Raw genomic sequence first — 20,514 nt, forward strand, 5'->3', positions numbered from 1 at the left:
CTCGGGGTCGACATTCCATTAGTAGCGCACTCGCACTGCAGGAGGCAGTGTTGTTTAATGCAGAAACAAAAACTCAGAGAAGGCAAGCGCAGCGCATCCCAGCTGTTCTGCTCGTTCAAGTGGATGTGTTGGAACAAATGGTGGATATTGTATTTTATCTTTGTTTTGCATGTATCAGTCTAAGATATATTGGATAAGTGTTGAACACTTTACTTCTTCGAAGTTTCAATAAGTTATATCACCACAAAGGAAAGAAGCAAGTGATTAAACAATAACAATAATTAGATCTAGAACAACAGAATTGCCTTGTCAGATAGCATTGGGAGTAGCATTACTTCGTGTCAGTGTTTAAGCGTAACTGTGAATCGTATCATATTTCTCGTAGGTTGTATATGTTTTAGGCCAAATTAAAATGGCCCAACAACCCACAAGTAGTGCCCTTCGTGCTCTAGCTTTGGAATATAAGAGTTTGCAAGAGGAACCAGTAGAAGGATTTCGTGTGAAACTTGTTAATGAAGACACTTTATTTGAGTGGGAAGTTGCTATTTTTGGACCACCAGATACCTTGTACCAAGGTGGATATTTCAAGGTAAGTTAACACTAAATGGAAGTAAACCGTATGTGGTATGTGTCCAGAACGTTTGGAATTTGAGAATTAATGTCGACTATAACAACACTGAAACGTTGTCCACCTTGTGTGGATAGTAAATCTGCTCATACCAGAATACAGGGAAAAATCAGGATACAAGAATTTCTGCTAAATCGTTTGAATGTGCACCAGAGTTGAAATAATTGGGAGTGACAAAAATAAATAAAACATGTTTATGATAAAATTAATAGCAAAATAAACTTCAGAAATACTATCTAGCATTCATTGTGGTATATATTATCTACTTGTAATAAAACCAAATATTAAAAAAAGACAATATTTCCTGTTGATTGTGTTATGTGTAGTTGTGAAATGTCGTGGTCAGCACTTCTGCTTCATATTTGGGAGGTCCCAGCTTTGGATCTGAGCCCAGTGGCCAGCTATTCTGAATGAAGTTTTTCCTGGTTTTCCTCAATCCTTTTATCCACTGCCAGGATGGCACCTCAAATTAGGCAATGACAGTTTCTTTCCATATCCTTTCCAGTTCATTATTCACTATCATCCTCTCATTCAACACTATGATGTCTTGGCTACTGAAAAAGTGTCGTTAAATAAATTCCAAATAAATAAACATAAAGAAAGTCAGCTAATTAGGAAGCTTAGACATAAAATAGATTATAATATTAAAATTAATCTTAAAAAAGTTACAGTGGAACCACGGTTCCGGAGAATTTGACATAAATACGTCTCTGTATTTAAATTATATTTACGTCTCTGTAATGTAATGTAATTTAATGTAAAGTAAAGTAATGTTATCTTCAATGTCATCCATCTTGCTATGAAAGCGGATTGTTGACGGCAGTAATGTAACACAACAATGCCGAGTAAACAGATGACGTTTCCTAGGTAACATAACAATGCACGCAAGCTAACCATTGATGTCGATTTGTTGGCATGGATCTTACACATTTTCCAGTAACTTTTTGGTTACACTTTTTTGCCGAATGACCCTTCCGTATAGACATATTTACGTCAGAAAAAGGATGTGAATGTGTGGACTGGGCCCAGCAGCTCAGGTTATTATCCAATGGCAGACTTTTGTGAATATGTCAGTGAACCTTTAGTGTCATGAAAGCTGGGCATTTCTTGACCAGCTGAGCAATTGTTGAGTTCTTAAGTAAGGCACTGTACGTTGGACTTGGTTAGTTTGTATTGAGGATAAGGCAGGTGTCTGCTGAACAGTCAATAAGAAATTATTTTGTACAATTATCAACGTTGTATAGGAGGAGAAGGTGAAGACGAGCATTATGCACTGATTTTGAGGATTTTTTCGCATATAAACATGAGGTTGATTATAAAAATGTTGATATTTTACAATTGTTATTAGTATTAAAATATAATTAGAAATTTTGACCAGTTTTTCCAATTGTTGGCACCTGGAAACTCCAAATAGTTGTAAATTTGCCACCAAACAGAACAAAACTGTAACAAAATGCTGTTACAAGTTATACCCAATTTGAAATTACCTACATTAACTGGTATCCCCCCCTTATTTCTATGTTTTCTTGGCCTCATAAATCCATGCAGTCAGCATGTGGTCTTCTCTCAGTGTGCAGTCATAGTACAGAATACAATATCTTCTGGGGTCCAATACTAGTTTTCTTCTTTTAAATGCTCATTTTACATGTTGTATTAAATTGCCATAAGGTTTTGATTAATGATGATACTAATGTGGGGATACCTTTGTAATTTAATTTATTTGAAACCTCATAGATCTTATCATTTTTCAGGGAACAAGCAAAGAAAACTGGTTTATATATATTGGTTATGTAGCAATACAGATGTAAAAAGTGAGACAAATGTAGTGATTTCTCCTCTTGGGAAATTATAATTACTGAAGTATCGGAAGTTGGTAGAGTCTGTCATAGCAAACATCAGCAGTAACAGGTCAAGACGAACTCAGTTTGATTCTTAGCTGTGCTTACTGGGATGTTTAATCCTGTCAGAAAAAATATGGGATAGTATCTTAAAGTGAGATCACTTTATCACTCAGCAATTTGGTGCTACATAAACTACTGAGAAAAGCATCATTAAGGAAACCAAGAACCAGTCACTATCATGTCTCACTGGATCTTGTAACATCAGAAATTAATACAGCATCATGAAATAAAAAAATCTGACTTGCAGTTACTCCAATTGAATTGATGTGGTCCAGCATATTCATGACAGGAAAGCTAAATGAACAGAAGCCAGAAAACAAAGAATGAATTAAGATTGAAATAACTGCTTTTTGCTCTTCATCTGAGTTGTTACTCTTTAATCATTTTATTGGGATCCAAACAGAACTCATTCTTTCAGGTTATTCTCCGGTTTAGTTTAGTTTGGTGTTTTATAAAAATTTGTTACTGGTGAGATGTGTATTTATGTCATTTTATTTCCTTTATGGTCAAGAAGTTTGCAATCTCTTCTCATCTTATTATGCATTTCATTGTACAATGTCATCTGTTTACTCGGCATTATTGTTACCTAGGAAACGTCATCTGTTTGCTCAGCATTGTTGTTACCTCGGAAACGTTACATTACATTACTTTACATTAAATTACATTACTTTACATTCATCTACCACAGATCCATTTTCAGCGTAACTAATTCAAGTTAAATAAGCAATATCTTAATCAAACTTTACGCAGTTGTAAAGCATGTATAAAGGAAATATTTAGAATAAAGCCAATATATAAACTTCCTTTCCGTATAGACGTATTTACGTCAGATTCTCCGGAACCGTGGTTCCACTATCAATTTTTAGTTGTTCTTCACACTTCGGCTGCCTGCGGGGTAGGGAACCTACACAACAGTGGAAGCCGTTCTTCCCCATTGTTGTGCAGCAGTGGGAAGAGGCTTTGCTGGAACACATTGTTGAACAACAGTGACCTCAGGTCGTATTAATGCAAGAATGGCTTAACGAGCAACAAAGGACTTTGTGTAGCGCTAGTGTAAGAATGGCCTAAGGCACAACACTGACTAGCCCGTACTGTGATGGCAGATGCCAGTACTGCACTTGAACATACAAATTGCTAATTTGGGCTGAGAAGAGGTGCAGTCTTGATTAATTATTGTAGTTGATGAATATCCTTCCTTACCCTTCTATGAGTCATGAAAATTGCTTATGACTGAAAGAAGGTTGTGTCACATGTGCTTGTTTTGAAAACGCTTATTTCAGGTGCCTATCTGAAATGAACGGTTTGGTGCCTAAACAACCAATCGAATGTGTAATTTCTGTGCCAGCACGAACGATGCAGTAGTACTGTGTGGCAGTGGTATTGATTCCCCTTAACGACCATGGCCCCGTTTCAGCAAGAGAATGATATGGTGAGCAGGTAATATCGGAACACGATTGATACATTCAGCTGGACTGAGTAATACGTTGAGAATACAGAATATTCACTTCTCATCGCTATGTTAGAGAATTATTCTAATAAATTGCTGTTGTTACTGCAGCTCTAGGAAGTAGCATTAGTATTATGGATGATAGCAAAAGCAAAAGACAGTCGATTTTAATTATTGAGCATGCTAGCCCAAGTTCGGTTTGTATCTTCCCAATTTTCACTGTAAATTTGTGTAGGCCCGTACAATGGATCTGATTTTACGGGCTCCAGGTTTTATGTCCACTTGTCACGATCCCAACATCGTCACGAAGATAGTTTGCTCTTTTCTAACAAATAACTAGAAGAAAATATCTAAATGACGTCTCTGGGACCCGTGTATTCTCGTTCGCATTGTAACTCGAAGGTTGTAAACAGCGTGTTTCTTTCTTCCTTTCGCCTTTTTCCGACTGACGTTTTCTTTCTTCTGTATTTTCTCCATTGTTCCTTTCTTGTCTCACTCTCACAGCATTGGCTCCGTCGCTTGCTGGCTCATAGTGGGTTGGAAACACGCATTAGCATTAGCGGCCAAGTGTTGCGTTTGGCCGGAGTTTGAATGTAAAGTCCAGAAAAATCTGTTCGGGTAGCTGAGGACTGGATAGGTTCGAGCTTAGGTCCTCCGATAAGTAGACAGAAGTTCTAACAAGTATACTGCGCGTAAACTGAATGTTCTCAGAACAGCAAATAAACGTTATTAATGGCAATGTAAGATATATATTACTAGAGCAGAGCGCTACTTTCGGAGCTCCTCGGGGGGTTGGTCAAGTTTTTAAAACGCGTTTTAAAATCTTGTGTAAGAAACTAACCCCCCCCCCCCCGAATGGGGGGGTTAAAACACTTGACCAACACCCCCTACCTTAAAATCTTGAGTAAGACACTAAACTAACCCCCCCTTCGGCATTGTTGTGTTGGTACAACAATGCCGGATACTTCTTTACGTCGCTGTTCAGAGATGACGTGTGTTCTATTATAATGTTGGTACAACAGTACCGAGTAAACAAATGTAACGTAACATTGTTTGATGACGTCATTTCTTGACTACAAATAGGTTGACGACGACGACAAATCACGAATTTTTATAGTACTAGGTTACACTTTTTCGTTTCCCTTTTTTGCCGAATGACCCTTCAATATAGACGTATTTGCGTCAAAAACAACCAACCTCCCCCTTCTGGGGGGTTGGTTGCATTTTAAAATCTTAAGTAACACGCTAAACTAACTCCCCTTCGGGGGGTTAGTTTAGTGTCTCATTCAAGTGTTTTAACCCTTGAATGAGCAGTATGACTTGGATGAATATTATTATTAGTATCAGATTACCTTGTTGGTAATGGTAACGTCTTTCACTTTTCTTCATTTCTTAAATAGTCTAATGTCGCTGTTCGGAGACGATGTGCTGCTTGTAGAGCAGTGATAATGCGACTGGCTTGGTACTAAGCGTTATTTGTTTACTCGGCATTGTTGTGGTGTACACGGCATTGTTGTGGAACAACAATGCCGTGTATAAACAAATATAAGGTGACATTGTTGATATTCATTTTTTGACAACGAGGAATCAGAAATTTTTATAGTACGAGGAATCACAAATTTTTATAGTAAGATAGACTCAGACAGCATCCATGCACACATTGTTGGCTGTAACAGAAGAATAACAGCCATGTCATTGTCACAGCATGTTTGACATTGAAGTCAAGGTCCGTGTCATTTAATAAGTGGTGCAAATACGCCATTAGAACATTCAGTTGCAGTTCGGAATGTGGCTTCGTGTACCTCGTGCTCTTTACACACACACAGTGACAGTTTTACGTGTAAGCCAAATAAGGTCTTGCTTTGAGGGGCCCCGGCAGTCATTTTAACACCTTAACTGATCGTGTGTAGGTGTGACCCTTTTTTGCTGGCATACCACTAATTCTAATATAACACACTAAATGTACCACTAGACAAATGCGTTCAGGGAAAACTCATTTACGTTACCACCAGTGGTACGCGTACCATAGGTTGATAAACGCTGACATAGACTAATAAAGAAGTCACAAAGTACCTTAACGCACTGTTGCGAGTGATAATGCACATCCGCCTTCTTAAAGACATAGCTGAGGGATTCGATGTGTCTAAATTATGGATTTTACGAATATTTGCATCTATCATGAAGCTTCATTTATTACATTTATAATACTAACCGCATCGAAACAACACTGCATACAGTTAGACATCGTTAAAAATGCACACGTAAAAATAATGTAGCTATGTGTATATTGTGTACAAAGCAAGGAGTTATGAAGATGTCGATGTTGGTTTTCTGAGTTGTTTACGCCGTGTGGATTTGTAGGTAGATACCAGCGTTTCGGAGGAACATAGTGCCTCCGTCATCAGGGCGTTACAACCCAGAAGATCAACATTGACATTGTGATGATGCTGTGAGAACCTCAGATCGAAATGTGTGTACACACGCACACAAAACTTTATAACAGTACATTATTTGGTACTGAACAATATTTTAGCCTTGTAGTCTTGTGCTGTCAGGTCTCTCCAAGACGACCTTGTTATTTGCGTGTCGATTCTCTGTATGTGTATTGCATTAGAGTGATCTTACAAAGTTAAGTGGTCGGATCGTTGCAATAAGAAGACGGGCCCTAGGAAATGTTTCAAGGGGCCGAAACGTGGCTCTTGCCGAAGGAAGGCCGTATAAAAGGGATACAGGAAAATATGTTCACAACGAGGGCTTTTACACCAGGATTGATGTGGCGGTGAAGATCGCGATGGGATAGGCATGTAGTTTGAATGGCGGAGAAAGGAAATGCATGCAGCATTTGGGGGGGGGGGAGTCCGCTTGGAAGATCGCTAAGGAGATGGGAGGATATTGCTAAGACAAAATAGGTTGGGAGGATGGAGCTGGCTCAGGATCGTGTCCAGTGGCGGTTCTGCTGTCGCGGGGCCTGGCTTTGTTTCGTTCTCACTGCGTGCGCCGTGACACTCGGGTTAATGTGTTACAGCTCCGGTCTCTCTTAAGTCTTATTACCCGGCGTCAGATTGCTGGCATCTTCCCGGGTCCTGCACGTCTTACCCGCGGTAGGTCGTGTTTTAGATAACTGCATAGATCTGGGGGAAGTGGAGTAACAAGTGACTGGAGAAAATGACAACTCGTATTTTCACATAGGTCAGTATTATTAGGATGAGATATATAGCACGCATCTGAGAAACGCGAAATGTCTGCAAGAGCTGTCGGAAAAGCTCAAGTGAAGATATTAGAATATTTCGCTGTATGTGGGAAGATAATATTGAAATGGACATTTCAGAAATAATTGTGGAGTTAACTGGATTGTACAGGTTTGTGATACGGTCCAACGCGGATGTCTATGAAAGTGGTAACCAATTTCGAAGTCCAACCGAGAAGCATGAGGGACTTCGTAGCGTTGAGTGGTTTTCTCGCTTTTATCTCCATTTAATGCTGCAGCGGTTTTTATTTTATTCTTTTCAGGCTCACATGAAGTTTCCTCCAGACTACCCGTACTCTCCACCCAGCATACGGTTCCTCACCAAAGTCTGGCATCCCAATGTGTATGAGGTAAGTGGTACTTGTTAGATGAAACCGGGGCCACAATTTGTTTGCATGCTATATACTACGCCTGAAGCATCAGATGGCAGGTGGATTGTCTGAAATTATCAAACACGAAAGATGCAGCAAAGCAAGAAATATGTCACTTCAGGATCGACTACTAGTTGGGGCGGCTTAAGATACATTCTCTTCTGTCGATTCTACCCGCTTTTGGGGGAGTTCCTGAGTTAAGCGAAGATTGTAGGGGTAAGATTAGTTCCTGCCTGAGATTGTTAGGGGGGGACATCGTGCTGTGTTCTGATTCGTCCACAAACACGGTGGTGAGCTCGCACCACGCTACGCCGCGGTTACACTTCTAATACAAAGAGGGATGTAAATCTGATATCATTCATCTTTTATGTTGCTGCTTCTCGGACGTCGTCGCGGGTCGGTTCCTTCATGTCTGAAGCCCCTTTGAGTAAGAAAGCGATCCTGCCAACCAAAAGACGCTAGCTCTCCTATGTTCCTTGCTCTTTTGAACCGTCCCTGCGTACGAAAAAAATGCCTTATGTAAACCACAACTTCGGATGTGATTTCGCTAACGAGTTTGTGGTCTTTACTGGAGGCCTTGACGGGTCATTGCTAGTGTTGGGAGGACGCTTCATTCAGGCATTTCATCCTTTACGAGAAGTACTTTTGTTAGACTGACGTCTGAGGATTGAACACAAAATGATTAGGATCGCATTGGCCAAAGGCGTCTGTTAATTAGTGGGAAGGGGGTTATTTTGGCTGAAGGCCTCCATGACTGGGGGTAGGCGGGACGTGCCCCTTTTGAATTATAAGCTGTCAACTGAAAAGTATGGAAAACCGCAGTCAGGGTAGACTAATAGTGTTGGACATTAATCTTTGTGTCGACTTGGACGTCTTTTTAAGGGCTGCTTGGACTGACCTGCCGAGCATCTGTCATACTCAGCCGTGGGTGGCTTCGGACAGCCCTTAGTCGGCACGTGTGCCTTCAAGTTGCCGAACTGATGGGATGTTGCCCTTATCGAAATAGCAAGCGCTCTGATGTGGTCCGTGAAAAGTTAAATACCCAGATCATCGTGAATTTGCCTGTTACTAAAGGACCAAGGTGCTTTAGCAGGAATGCGAAGACAGTGAGCCTCCCGACTAAAACCTAACTAAGAGCGGAGTCTTGCACGAAGCGCTCATCGCTTCGTTTCGTGCAGTTTGACGTTCTTTGGGTCGGAACGTTTCGAACTCACGAACTTGGCTGATTGCCTCGTGGCCTTTTTGCTCCTCCGTGGGTTGTAGCCTTCGTTTATTCAGTTCTTTGGGATATGTATTTTCTGCTATCCGTTCGCCTCTGATCGTTACAGACGGGAGCAAGAGACTTCCTAATGGTCCACCGTCGTTGTTCCTGTGTTGACGTTATATTGTCTGGCGACCGAACAAGCCGAGCATACAGTGTTTGCGTTACATTTGTAAGTCCGTGTCGCGGTTGTGCATTTTTCGAGTTTTATATTTCATAATAATTCATTCCGCGATACTGACTTTTTGACGTAAATACGTCTATAAGAAGGGTCATTCGGCAAAAAAGTGTAACGAAAAAGGGGACGAAAGAGGGAAATGAAAAAGTGTAACAAGTGTACCTAGGGAACGTCCTGTTTACTCGGCATTGTTGTTACCTAGGAAATTTATAACTTGTGTTGGGCAAGGCCGTGGTCTAGGCAACACGGAGTTTTCCTCCGGGGGCTTCCCCGGTTTCTCCGTGGCATCCCAACAATTAATCCATTCACACACAGAAGAAGGCAATGGCAAACCACTTCTGGATCATCTGCCAAGAACGTATATGAACAGGTCCCAGTCCGAGAAAAGGATGGAAGGATCCTGTTCATATGGACCTGTCGTCAGACAGAACACTAAATAAAAACACACACACACACACACACACACACACACACCTTACCCTACCTTACAATACATTACATTACATTCAGCTACCACAGACCCATCTTAAGCGTAACTAATTCAAGTTGAATAAGCAATGTCTTAATCAAACGTATCTCAAATGTACAGCATGTATAAAGGAAATATTTAGAATAAAGCCAATATATAAACTTCCTTTCCGTAAAGACGTATTTACGTCAAATTCTCCGGAACCGAGGTTCCACTGACAACTTTTGTGTATCCTCACTGCTTCTTAAGAAGTTCGATTTTCGTACCACTTTCTGTGTCTTCAACACCTGAACTTTGTATTGGAGAGACTGACAGTCTCCCTGCAGAAACAAGCGTGAGTCGCCTGTGCCGTAAGCGCTGTTCAGCACCGCGTTTGCTTCCACGAACCCCGTACACCGAATTCAGGCTGGATAGCGAAGCAGCTTGGTGTAAGGCAACGTTTCTTACTTTTTTTCGGGAGATACTCGATTCGAACCTCTTGTTATGTCACCGGCTGAAGTTTTCCTGAGTTACTCTAGGCGAATGCTGTTGCAGCACATTGAAGTAAGCTGCAGCTGCCTCTTTCATAATTCATGATAATCTTCCCATCTCGTTCGATGCTTCTACCATGTTGAAATAACGTCTTTAAGTTGCATATCTTTACTACCACTGCATTCGTAAACATCCTTACTCAATTAATAATATATTCTTGGGCCATCAGTCGTATCAGATGATTGAAACTTTCCGACATTTCGAGGACCATCTCTGTCGTCATCCTCTAGCCCTGAGGATGACGACAGAAATTATCTTCGAAACGTCGGCAAGTTTTAATCATCTGATATGGCTGATGGCCTGAAAATATTTTATTGACAGCGTCCGTAAAAACTTCACATTATATATTAAATAGATCTTGGATAAATAGGATGGGGATTTATGGACTGAATTTATCAGGTTGGTATAGGGACCAGTGAACACGGGTTCCGTAAAATGTTGGATATTTCTTCAGTGGCTAAGCTTCTAGGAAGGCCTCGGCTTCATGAAGTAAGTCACTTTCTTGAAACACTCTCATTATCCAACTTTCCGTGTGCGGGTATCTCGCACATATTTTGAATCAACCTGTGTTTATTGGTGTAAATAATTACGTTCCTTATTTTTATAACAGACTGTGACATTAAAAGATTAGTGTTCTTTCTCTTTTTCAACAAAGTAACAAAATTGCGCGTATTATATTCGCCCTGTCTGTCTGTCTGTCCGTCTGCGTGTATCAACTTTAGGACTGCAGAATGGAGTTTTAATAACATTTATTGACACATCCCGGATTTGGTTAAAATCGTATAGCAATAACGAAGACCCGCTGCGCACATCTCGAGCGTAACTCGCTAAATATTTAAGATTTTTCTGTGCTTTGTAAGTCATCTCGTTACTTGAGATCTGCTGGTCTGATTTTGGTCATATTTATGACCCTTGTTCGCACCCCCCTTATATTGCGTTATTTATCAGATAGCATCAAGAGTTGGCGTTCACAAATTGAAAATACAATGACAGTAACAGCTAACGCGTAAGGATACGTACAATTTTCGGATACGTATCGTGTAAGACAGTGCGACCCTGAGGTTCAGCCTATTGGGCATTTCAGAGCATAAAAGAATGATGAAGCTTATGACTCGTGTGGACCTTCTGGACTAAATTTAGAGTACCGCATGTTTACGAGATGCGAAATAGGAACGTCCAAGAGAATTAGACGCAACTCAGCAGCCTTTGCAACCGAGGTTTACTGAATTGCCTTGTTACGCTATTAATAGAGGCCGAGAAAGCTTTTGACCTCGAGAACAAAGTGTTTCTACAGCGACATGAACTTTCACTTCCTATAGGCCACAGACCTGTGCCATAGACAATTGCGTATGCGTACGTTTTTGCATGAACTGAACTACCGACCACAAACAATTCAGTGGATTTCAATAAAATAAAAACAAGCAATTTTTATTTCAAACGTGATTTGATATAATGTGTTTTCACGGCATACAGATTAGTAGTAATTGGACAAAATAGGCTACGTGTGCCCTGAAATTTTACACAATTGTTGTATTTAATGTGAAGTATCGAGTGCTGTTTTCATAAATACAGCAGAAAGTTTCCCATTTGATATCCCAATATCCGCATTTGTTTTTCTGCTGTTTCTGTTCGGGAGATCGGCTACACGGACGGGTATTTCATGATTTTACTTAGTCCATCCAGACAAATGCAGGAATAACAACTAAAAATAAACCATGGTTGCTTTATTCCACATTTTTCATCATCTGCCATGTCCAATTCCTTGTTCCGTACACCCAGGAACTAACCAAACCTGAAAAAACTGAATATTTGTAGATAGCAAATGTTTAACATACGGAAAGTAGTGCCTTGAAATAGACCGACAGGGCGTCGTTAAACACGCTACTCGTAGATTGCTGTCTGGTCTGACTTGGTTCAGTCAGTTTTTGAACCCAATGCGTAGTCCGCGAAGGGTACTCCGCTGGCCGGACTCCAAAGCCTGTTCGCAAGTTCAACGTCTTTCCGTTAATTAATGATAAGTTTTGGTGAGGAGCCCCGTTATACCCTCACCTTTCTCCCCGCTGTAGAGTCATACCGGTTGTGGGGCTCGCAGTCAGCTCATCGTACTGCAGTGCTGGCCGGTGTTGTTCATAATTTTCACATAGACTGCAACTCGTTCCTTCCCACTAAACAGTCGTTAAATAAACCAAGATTCTATCTTTTCTGTAGCGGTGATTTTCAGACAGGCGGCGGGTCCCTGTAAGCCTCTAAAATCGCAGACAAGTTCCCGTGCCCTGACAGGGAGTTGAACCGTGATCGCATTGTGCAGGCTGCCAGAGACTCCGGGATCGTCAAGGGCAGCGCAGTGATTAATAGAGCTTGTTGGCAAGGGCGGTTGGTGAAGGGGCCTCATTGCTTCATTGCCGTGTTCATAAAAGCTTTCTGTCGGATAATGTGTGAGCTAGTTTATTTCCGCACTGCTTAATGTGAACTCCCATCTCAGCCTACAACCTGCGGTTCCCAAATGGTCTCTTCATTAGAGCTTTCTACTTGATATAATTACGCTAATAATACCCTGATGTTTGAGGACTACGAATAGTAAAGATCTTCTTTCTCTAGTTTTTATCATCTTCTGTTACCTCTTTCTCATTTTTATCAGTATATATGCAAATATACTTCATGTCAGACACTCTACGCATAGAAGTATCCATTGAACTTTGATTTTAATTTACTGGGATAATCCTATTCTCCATGTTGTAGGTACTTATTTAGTTAATTATTCATTACATCGGACATTTTAAAAAAATACTGGAAATCTTGATGTGTTCTAGGCCTGTATTTTATTTATCGAACTAACTTTTGGACCATTCGCGAGTAGGGGTTTTATCGGACCGAAGTTAATTTATTCTGTTCATTTATACTGCAGAATGCTAATACCAAATTTAATCGAAATACGTTGGATGGCGATGAAAATATCCTGGCGGGTCCCCCTACTACGAGTTCATCCACGTATTTATTGAACAGACAATTGTTCATGTGGAGAGAAAGAAGAACGTTAAATATTTCTTGTGATTTGAGGTTTTCACGGCGTTAAAGATGTTTTCCCGGAATATACGTACGAGTCTACACGGCATCACAACCCAGAAGGCCAACGTCGGCATTAATATATATATTTTGAATTTATTCGTTCTACTTTCGACGTCTGGTACATTCTTACTACAGAAATAGATACCGTGTTCCATTTAAACGCCTGTCTTTTATGTTGCCCTGACACGCACGTTCAGGGTCCGAAATCGCCCGTGGCTTTGGCATTGGATTTGGAACGAAACAATAACGAATTCATAGCCGTGACGCAGGTGAAAGTCCAGTGATGAGGGCGCACTGAGATCTTCTCAGTAAACGAAGTTTCAAATCGAATTCCCAGAATGAAGAGGCGACTTAAAATTTATGGATTTTCTGAATAAGCAGTGACGCAACGCTGCGCGTGTCGGCCTGCACGCGTTAGGTACTTCGATTGTTTCTCCGGCCACGTGTTTCACAACAAAGGAAGGATCAGCTGTCAGTGCCAAGCGTTCTTGGAACGAAGTAGGTTGTGTGCGACCGGCAGCAAAACTGGTCGACGGAACGTCGATTTCGAGTGCTTAGCACTCTTGTCAGAAGATTTCCGTGGTTTTTCTCTGCGCTCCAAATGTCAGAGAGTGTATACGTATTTACTTTTCGAATTCTTTGCATTTTGTTATTCACTGAACATCGTATCATCGATGCTGTTTAATCTGAGGTGTTGAAAGCGTCGTTAAATACGCCAGAAATAGATACGAACATTCTAGGACTCCGGTGAACTTCAGTATTATGTCGGTGTTCGTCTTCTGTGTGGTAACGCCGCGTGGACTTGTAAGTACATATCACCAACGTTTCGAAAGAACATGCTGCTTCCATCTTGGGAGCAGTATGTTCCTCCAAAACGATGGTATCTACCTTCAAGTCCACACGGAGTTTCTATCCGTAAGACTAACAATAGCATCTAAAATCTTCGGTTAGGGCCAATAAATACAATGAATTTTTGACCAGCTAAGCGACTATCAGCTATTCATGGACTGTGCTGCACGTCTTCATATTCGAGATGTACCGGGCTCGAATTTTGGCATTATGGCAGGTTTGTCGTTGTTTTCGTACAGTCTTTTCAAGAAACTGCCGGAATAGTACATTACATTAGGCCACGACCGCTTCCTTTCGGTTCTTTTCCTTTACATTATTCACCAATCACCCTTTCATTTTGCGATGCGCAATGAGATACTGACAGCGTCATTAAACAAACCACAAGTAATTAAAATAAGGATCATGGTTGTAATAAATTAATTAAATAGGTAGGATACGTACAAAATGGCAGGTAAATACAAGTGGAGTACGCCTTGGTCATGTTTATTATGGTTTCAGATGGCGCATTGTTGTTGGGATCAAGCACAGATCTATTTTAATTTGGCACTCTATTTCTGAAGTAAAAATATCCTTTCCTTGGGACGCAACTGTCGCGCATCGGCCACGCGTTTTGTGTTATAAATACCAGTTTTGAAGAGCAAAACGCAAAAGCTGTCGGTTGTATTTGCCGGTTTTCGTACTGTAATGTGTTTTTTTCTGCGTTTGTCGCTGCTTCACCGAAGGCTCACAGTGATAGTTCGATCTTCAGCAAGAATCCCCCACCCACCCCACCCCTCCCACCAAGAAAACCCATAATTTTCTTCCAATTTGCTTAGATGTTTGTCTTATTGTCAGTGTGAGGGCCACGCTGAGTGATGTGTAAGATCGTGCGTCGTATCGCCAGGGCTCGGTGTAGCAGCGACAGAATTCCGGAATGGAACCGGCCTGAGTATTCAGCGAATCCGGGAAAAAGGCAACGAAAGTTGTTCGAGACACTTTTTTGGCCGTGATTTACCCGGTTTACTAGCCACTGTGTTGGGTAATCTGGCGAAGGATTGCGTCAAGATGCTTTCCATTGCCCTATTAATAGGATACATCATGTAGCCCTAAAAGCTCGGAAATTCGTAGATTGTGCAGTTGGGTGTGTTTTTAATGGCCATAGAAACATTTATTCATGAGACAGATGAAAAATGCATACAAACTTGGGCCGGAAAACTAGAACAGTTTAAACCACAGGGTAGACCTACGACGTGTACAAGGGAAGGTAATGTTATGGCGAATCTTAAAATAATTAGGATGTGCAGGTGTGAATCGGCTGCATCTGACTCAGGACAGGTTCTTATAAATGCAGAAATGAACCGTCAGATCCCAGAAAAGATGGGTAATTTCTTGACCAGCTGAACGACTGTGATCTTTTCAGAAAACTCTGCTTCATAATGTCCTTTACTATTTTGCCTACTTGTCTATTAAATATATTGTTGTAAAGCTGATTGCACTATATATATATATATATATATATATCACACAGTACACAAGTTGTTTTCTTTCTGTTTTAGTAAGGATTTGCCACATTGAAAAGTGTTTCAGTTAAATGTTATGGATTGTACTGATATCTGTACTTCATCACGTGTACTTTTTAACGGGTGCAATGCATGCTTTTGATGAATTTGACAAATTTCAGTTTGGTTTTCATGGAAAGTATTATTACTTATTATTTATTACTCTTGTATACACCAAAATTAAATTTGCCTGGCCACTTGCAGTCTAGACACTTAATCCACTAAGCACTTTTAGAGATTAGACTAGCAGGTTGACAGGCATGGATTCCCATCATTCTTTCATTTGATGCACATTGTCCAAAGAAAATGAAACTAGATATGTAAAGAATGTTTCTAATTGCACTACATGGAAGTGAAACTTGGATTTTAACAAAGGAACAAAAGTATAGAATATTCTTCCAAAATTAAAATGATCTACCCATTTAGCTAGTCTCAAGATAGAATTTTTATATATATATATTTCCCACAAGAGGCAAAATAAGTTCATATGTGCAAAAGTGTTTAGAAGAGAGTTCTATCAAAAACCATTTTGTGTTGCCATCCATGAGGAAGAAAAAATATTGGTAGACATTGTAAATATTGGATGGAGCTAGAACAGGTTTGTGGTCTGTACTTGAAGATAACTGACAATGTTAAGATGGTGGAACTAACATACAGAGTATTGCTTCATCTGGCACTCTTCCAACATTATGGGACCTCCAGTCAGCTGATCAGTTAATTTGACTGTGTGCCCATGTTGAATGCAGTTCAACTCATCATCATCATCATCATTGGCCTTCTTCAAAAGCTTCTTCCATTCTTCCTCATTCACAGACAATCTGTTTGCCAGTCCACTGTGAATGAGTCCATCCGGCAGTTGCTTCATCTGATTTCGTAACAAGTTGTTTTTTACAGGATGGGGTTGTCAGCCCCCACGCCCAACCCCCAACCTGTAGGACCAGACCTCTATATTTACAGTCCCAGAGGTAGGGTGGCCCAGCAATACCTCCAGGCACAGGGTAGCTCAGGTACCTTGGGGATGCCAGTCCCCATACCCACTGATGTGGCTCCCTGAGGGGGCAGTTCAACTCATCATTTTGAATTATCATTCAATATGTATATGGAAAGTATACTTCATACATGTTTTCCAAATTTCTCATTGCAAACAGGTTTATTTATTGCAAATTCAAATCTGTTGTTGTAAACCTAATCACACTACATGTTTTCACTATTATTTATTATTATTAAGTGTTCTGTCTTACGACAGGTCCATTGCTCTGCCCAAAAAGAGCTCTCCAGTTATCCCTATTCTCGGCTTCTCGCTTTAATTCCTGGAACGTCATCTTCTTTCCTTGTTTAAGGTCGTCGGTTAGCTGTATCAATCTTCTTCCTAGTCCTCTCTTTCCTTCAACCTGGCCTTCGGTGATATCACTCATTAATCCATTCCTTCTCATAATATGTCCCAGCCAGTTAGCTTTCCTTCGTGTAATCGCCTGCAGAATGCTTCTTTGCTCGTTGACTCTCCTCAATACTTCTTCGTTGGTCACTCGATCCGTCCACCTGATCTTCTCTATTCTTCTCCAACACCACATTTCGAAACTCTCCAGGTATTTCTGTTCCTTCTTCCTGAGTGTCCAAGTCTCTGCTCCATACAGCGCGACACTCCATACGTAACACTTCACTAGTTTCTTCTTCATCTCCAAGCCCAACTTGCTAGTGAGAAGTATCCTCTTCTTGACGAAAGCTGCCTTGGCCATGGCTATCCTTGCTTTTACTTCCTTGGTGCATAGGGCGTCCGTCGTGATTATGCTTCCCAAGTACTTGAAATGCTCCACATTCTCCATCTGTTGGTATCATAAATTATTTTCAATATTTCATTAATTATTTACTATACAAAAAGATGTTCTAAGCGATAGTTGCGCGTGATAATGATATGTATATATTATGCCATGAACTAATGTTTTGTAAGATGAGTTGTTTTTTGGGGGAAATCTGATCAGTAATTTGGGTGTTATGTTTGATCAGTGTACCCCAGAATTAAAATTTCCTTGAGAATTGCATCAAAATTCATCAAGTAGTTTTGGGAAATACACATGAACATATACAACCTCAACTTATACACTCATTCTGTGCATTTTGTTCAAAAAACATTTGATGATCAATTTGGCATGTACATGGAAAGTGACCACAAAGTTTGGGTTCTTTGGCATCCAGCTGAAATTTTTAGCCATGTGTTAAGTTGAAAGATTAGGCAGTTCAATGCCTGTACCAGCCCAAAAATTTTCTTTTCAGTGTCTCTTTGTTCTTCCTTTCACTCTTTGCCCTGAAGATTTATTATTCCATGTGGATATGCAAGCAGTCAGGCATGAGCCCTTTGTGTAACACTGTGTCAGCCAGCCCTTCAGTCTTGTCTGTCTGACTCTGAGAGTAACTTTGTCTTACAGAATGGTGATCTGTGTATTTCGATTCTGCATCCACCAGTTGACGACCCTCAGAGTGGAGAGCTGCCCTGCGAAAGGTGGAATCCTACACAGAATGTCAGGTACGTGATGATTATGTGTTCCAGTTCTGTTCACTGTAAGACCAATATAAATGTTTTGCAGCTGAACATTATATCATTTTTGTTTTTCCAGAACAATTCTGCTCTCTGTGATCTCATTATTAAATGAGCCCAACACATTCAGTCCTGCAAACGTTGATGCATCAGTAATGTATAGACGTTGGAGGGACTCAAAAGGAAAAGATAAAGAGTATGAAAATATAATAAGGTATGTAGCCTGATGAGTTGCATGCAGTGTACCCTAGACTAAAGAGGTCTTATTGTTTAGAAAAAACATGTAAATTAATTTCAAAACCCTTCATGGTCATAGCAGACAGTCCCACACCAAGTCTTTGCATTGTGTTGCAAAAGAAATATGGATTTTTAACATATTGAGTATAAAGGTAGCAATACATTAGGCACTGATGCCCTGTTATGAATAGCAAACAGCATAAACTTGCAGCTGCACATTGCAATGTATATTTTCTTTAGCAAACAAGCTGTATCCGTTGACAAAAGTTTTTTATAATTTAAAATGTAATTAAAGTTGGCAAAATGTAATATTATAATCATGTGACACAGAACAGGTATGGAACTAACAGCAACTTGTTTCATAAAGTGAGACACTCACCATACCCATGAGTGTGAAAAATGGTTACATTAGTGCACCTCTTTGCTTATTTTTGTGAGAGTACTTTGCTCATGTGACCAGCTGCTAGTACATTTAACCTCAAGTCCCCCAAAACTCTGTATGTAAACTTAAATAAATTATTTTCTTTTATTAAAACTTACCACTGCAGGAAACAAGTGTCTGCAGCAAGGCTGGAGGCAGAGAAAGATGGAGTAGTGGTGCCGCTTACACTGGAAGATTACTGTATCAAGACTAAGGTGAAGCCCCCAGAACACTCAGTGGACATGACAGACTTCTATGATGATGATTATGACTTGGATGATGAAGATGAGGAAGACAATGACTCGGGTGATGGAGATTATGAAGATGGAGATGACAGTGGCAATGGGGAGTCATGATAGCTGTAACTCCCATACAGCAGAGACAGTGTTGCACAATTTATATTTCATCCGGTGAAAGACATTGATCAGCATATGTACCTTTGTCATTAGTTGTGTGTGAATGAGTGAAGTTATGGGGAATAGAGTATTACGATGGCTGTCTTCGGGGTTGTTCCATCCTGTAGTCTGGTAGATGTTTACTGAAGTTTCAGAGGTCCTTGCTGCCTCCATCATCAGTGCGGTCTACCAGACTACACGGTGCAACAACCCAGAAGACAGCCATCTTCAGACTCACCTCCGTGAAAATCTCAAATCCTACAGAGTAGAGTATTGCTCTCGCTTTTCTATACTGGGTGTGAAAACAGGGAAGAAGCCTGTGGGGACACAAGTTAAATTCTGCAGTAAATGTTGTCACAATGGTACAAGAGCTTGTAAAGCCCTGTTACAAAGTAATTTACAGATTACAATTCTCCTCAAATTACAGTGTGGAAATGTAATGTAAAATTTTTTAATAAATATGAATACTGTGTTTAGTTGTTCAGTAGGTAGTGTAGCTTTGCACTGTCTCTCTGAGACATCCCTTTGTGGTAATCATGTGAAAGTAACACAAAACATGGAACCCCTCTCCATTTATTTTATTTAATGTTATTTGTTATTTTATAACGTAAATAATAAAGGTAAAAATCCCCCATAATTACTTCTGTGTATGTGACTTTAATGTTTATATGGCTAAGTCATGTTATACATGCAGAACCTTGTATAGTTTTCAGAGTTATTTGGTGCCACATGGCTTGGATCATGAAGTGTGCTGTTTCTTACAATAGCCTGTCTGCCATTTAGCTGCAAGTCCATTCTCCAGTTCTTTGTATTCCATACATGAACTGTAACTATAGATTTGTGTTTACTTCTTAATGAATCTTTGAAGAATAAATAGCAAAAATGAAAGCTGTTTTACAAGGTCAGTGGAAGTATTAATATTTCAGGTGTGGAAAGGGGCACACCATCATGTTACTGAAATACTTATAATTATTTGTTACTTCTTCTATCTGCTTTATTGTGAATAGTAAGAGGTTGAAAGTATTGCATTGTTGTGCTTTCAGCGATGCACCTGTAAGTATTATTGCTTCTACATTTTTAATTCTGTTTCAGGTTATGTTATGAGAGAATTAATGGGAAATAGTGTTTACCTTCACTTTGTGTTCAGTTTTAGTCATTATTTGTGTTATTAATGGTTGGTGATAAATATAATATGAAAGTTAGTAGTTTTATGATTTGTCCTTTTTAAGAAACAATTGTTTGTAATAGTAACTGTTGCAACCATATAAAAATGAGTTATATATAGTAAGCCTCCCTTAACAGCAAATGATCAACTTACCATGGCAACAGTAATAACAACACACGGCATAAAATCTCTTAACAGCAGCAAGTAATAACCAACCAACCAAGCAACTTACCAACACATGCCAGTTATACAGAAGCAGGACTCTGAAGGTTAGAGA

General features: G+C 40.1%; 1 protein-coding gene across 1 annotated transcript; it reads left to right on the forward strand.

The window, feature by feature from the left end:
- On the forward strand, window positions 1-20,274 carry LOC110829735 (ubiquitin-conjugating enzyme E2 R2). Its single transcript, XM_022063767.2, has 6 exons — window positions 1-140; window positions 386-589; window positions 7,487-7,573; window positions 17,910-18,007; window positions 18,099-18,233; window positions 18,805-20,274. Exons 1-6 carry the CDS (start codon window positions 138-140, stop codon window positions 19,031-19,033), a joined length of 756 nt encoding a protein of 251 aa, XP_021919459.1. The 5' UTR covers window positions 1-137; the 3' UTR covers window positions 19,034-20,274.
- The last annotated feature ends 240 nt before the right edge of the window (window positions 20,275-20,514 follow it).

The sequence above is a fragment of the Zootermopsis nevadensis genome, unplaced genomic scaffold (assembly GCF_977971745.1).
Source record: "Zootermopsis nevadensis isolate Lab colony 2312 unplaced genomic scaffold, Znev_1.0 Znev_ptg000007l, whole genome shotgun sequence".
Classification (NCBI taxonomy): Eukaryota; Metazoa; Arthropoda; class Insecta; order Blattodea; family Termopsidae; genus Zootermopsis; species Zootermopsis nevadensis.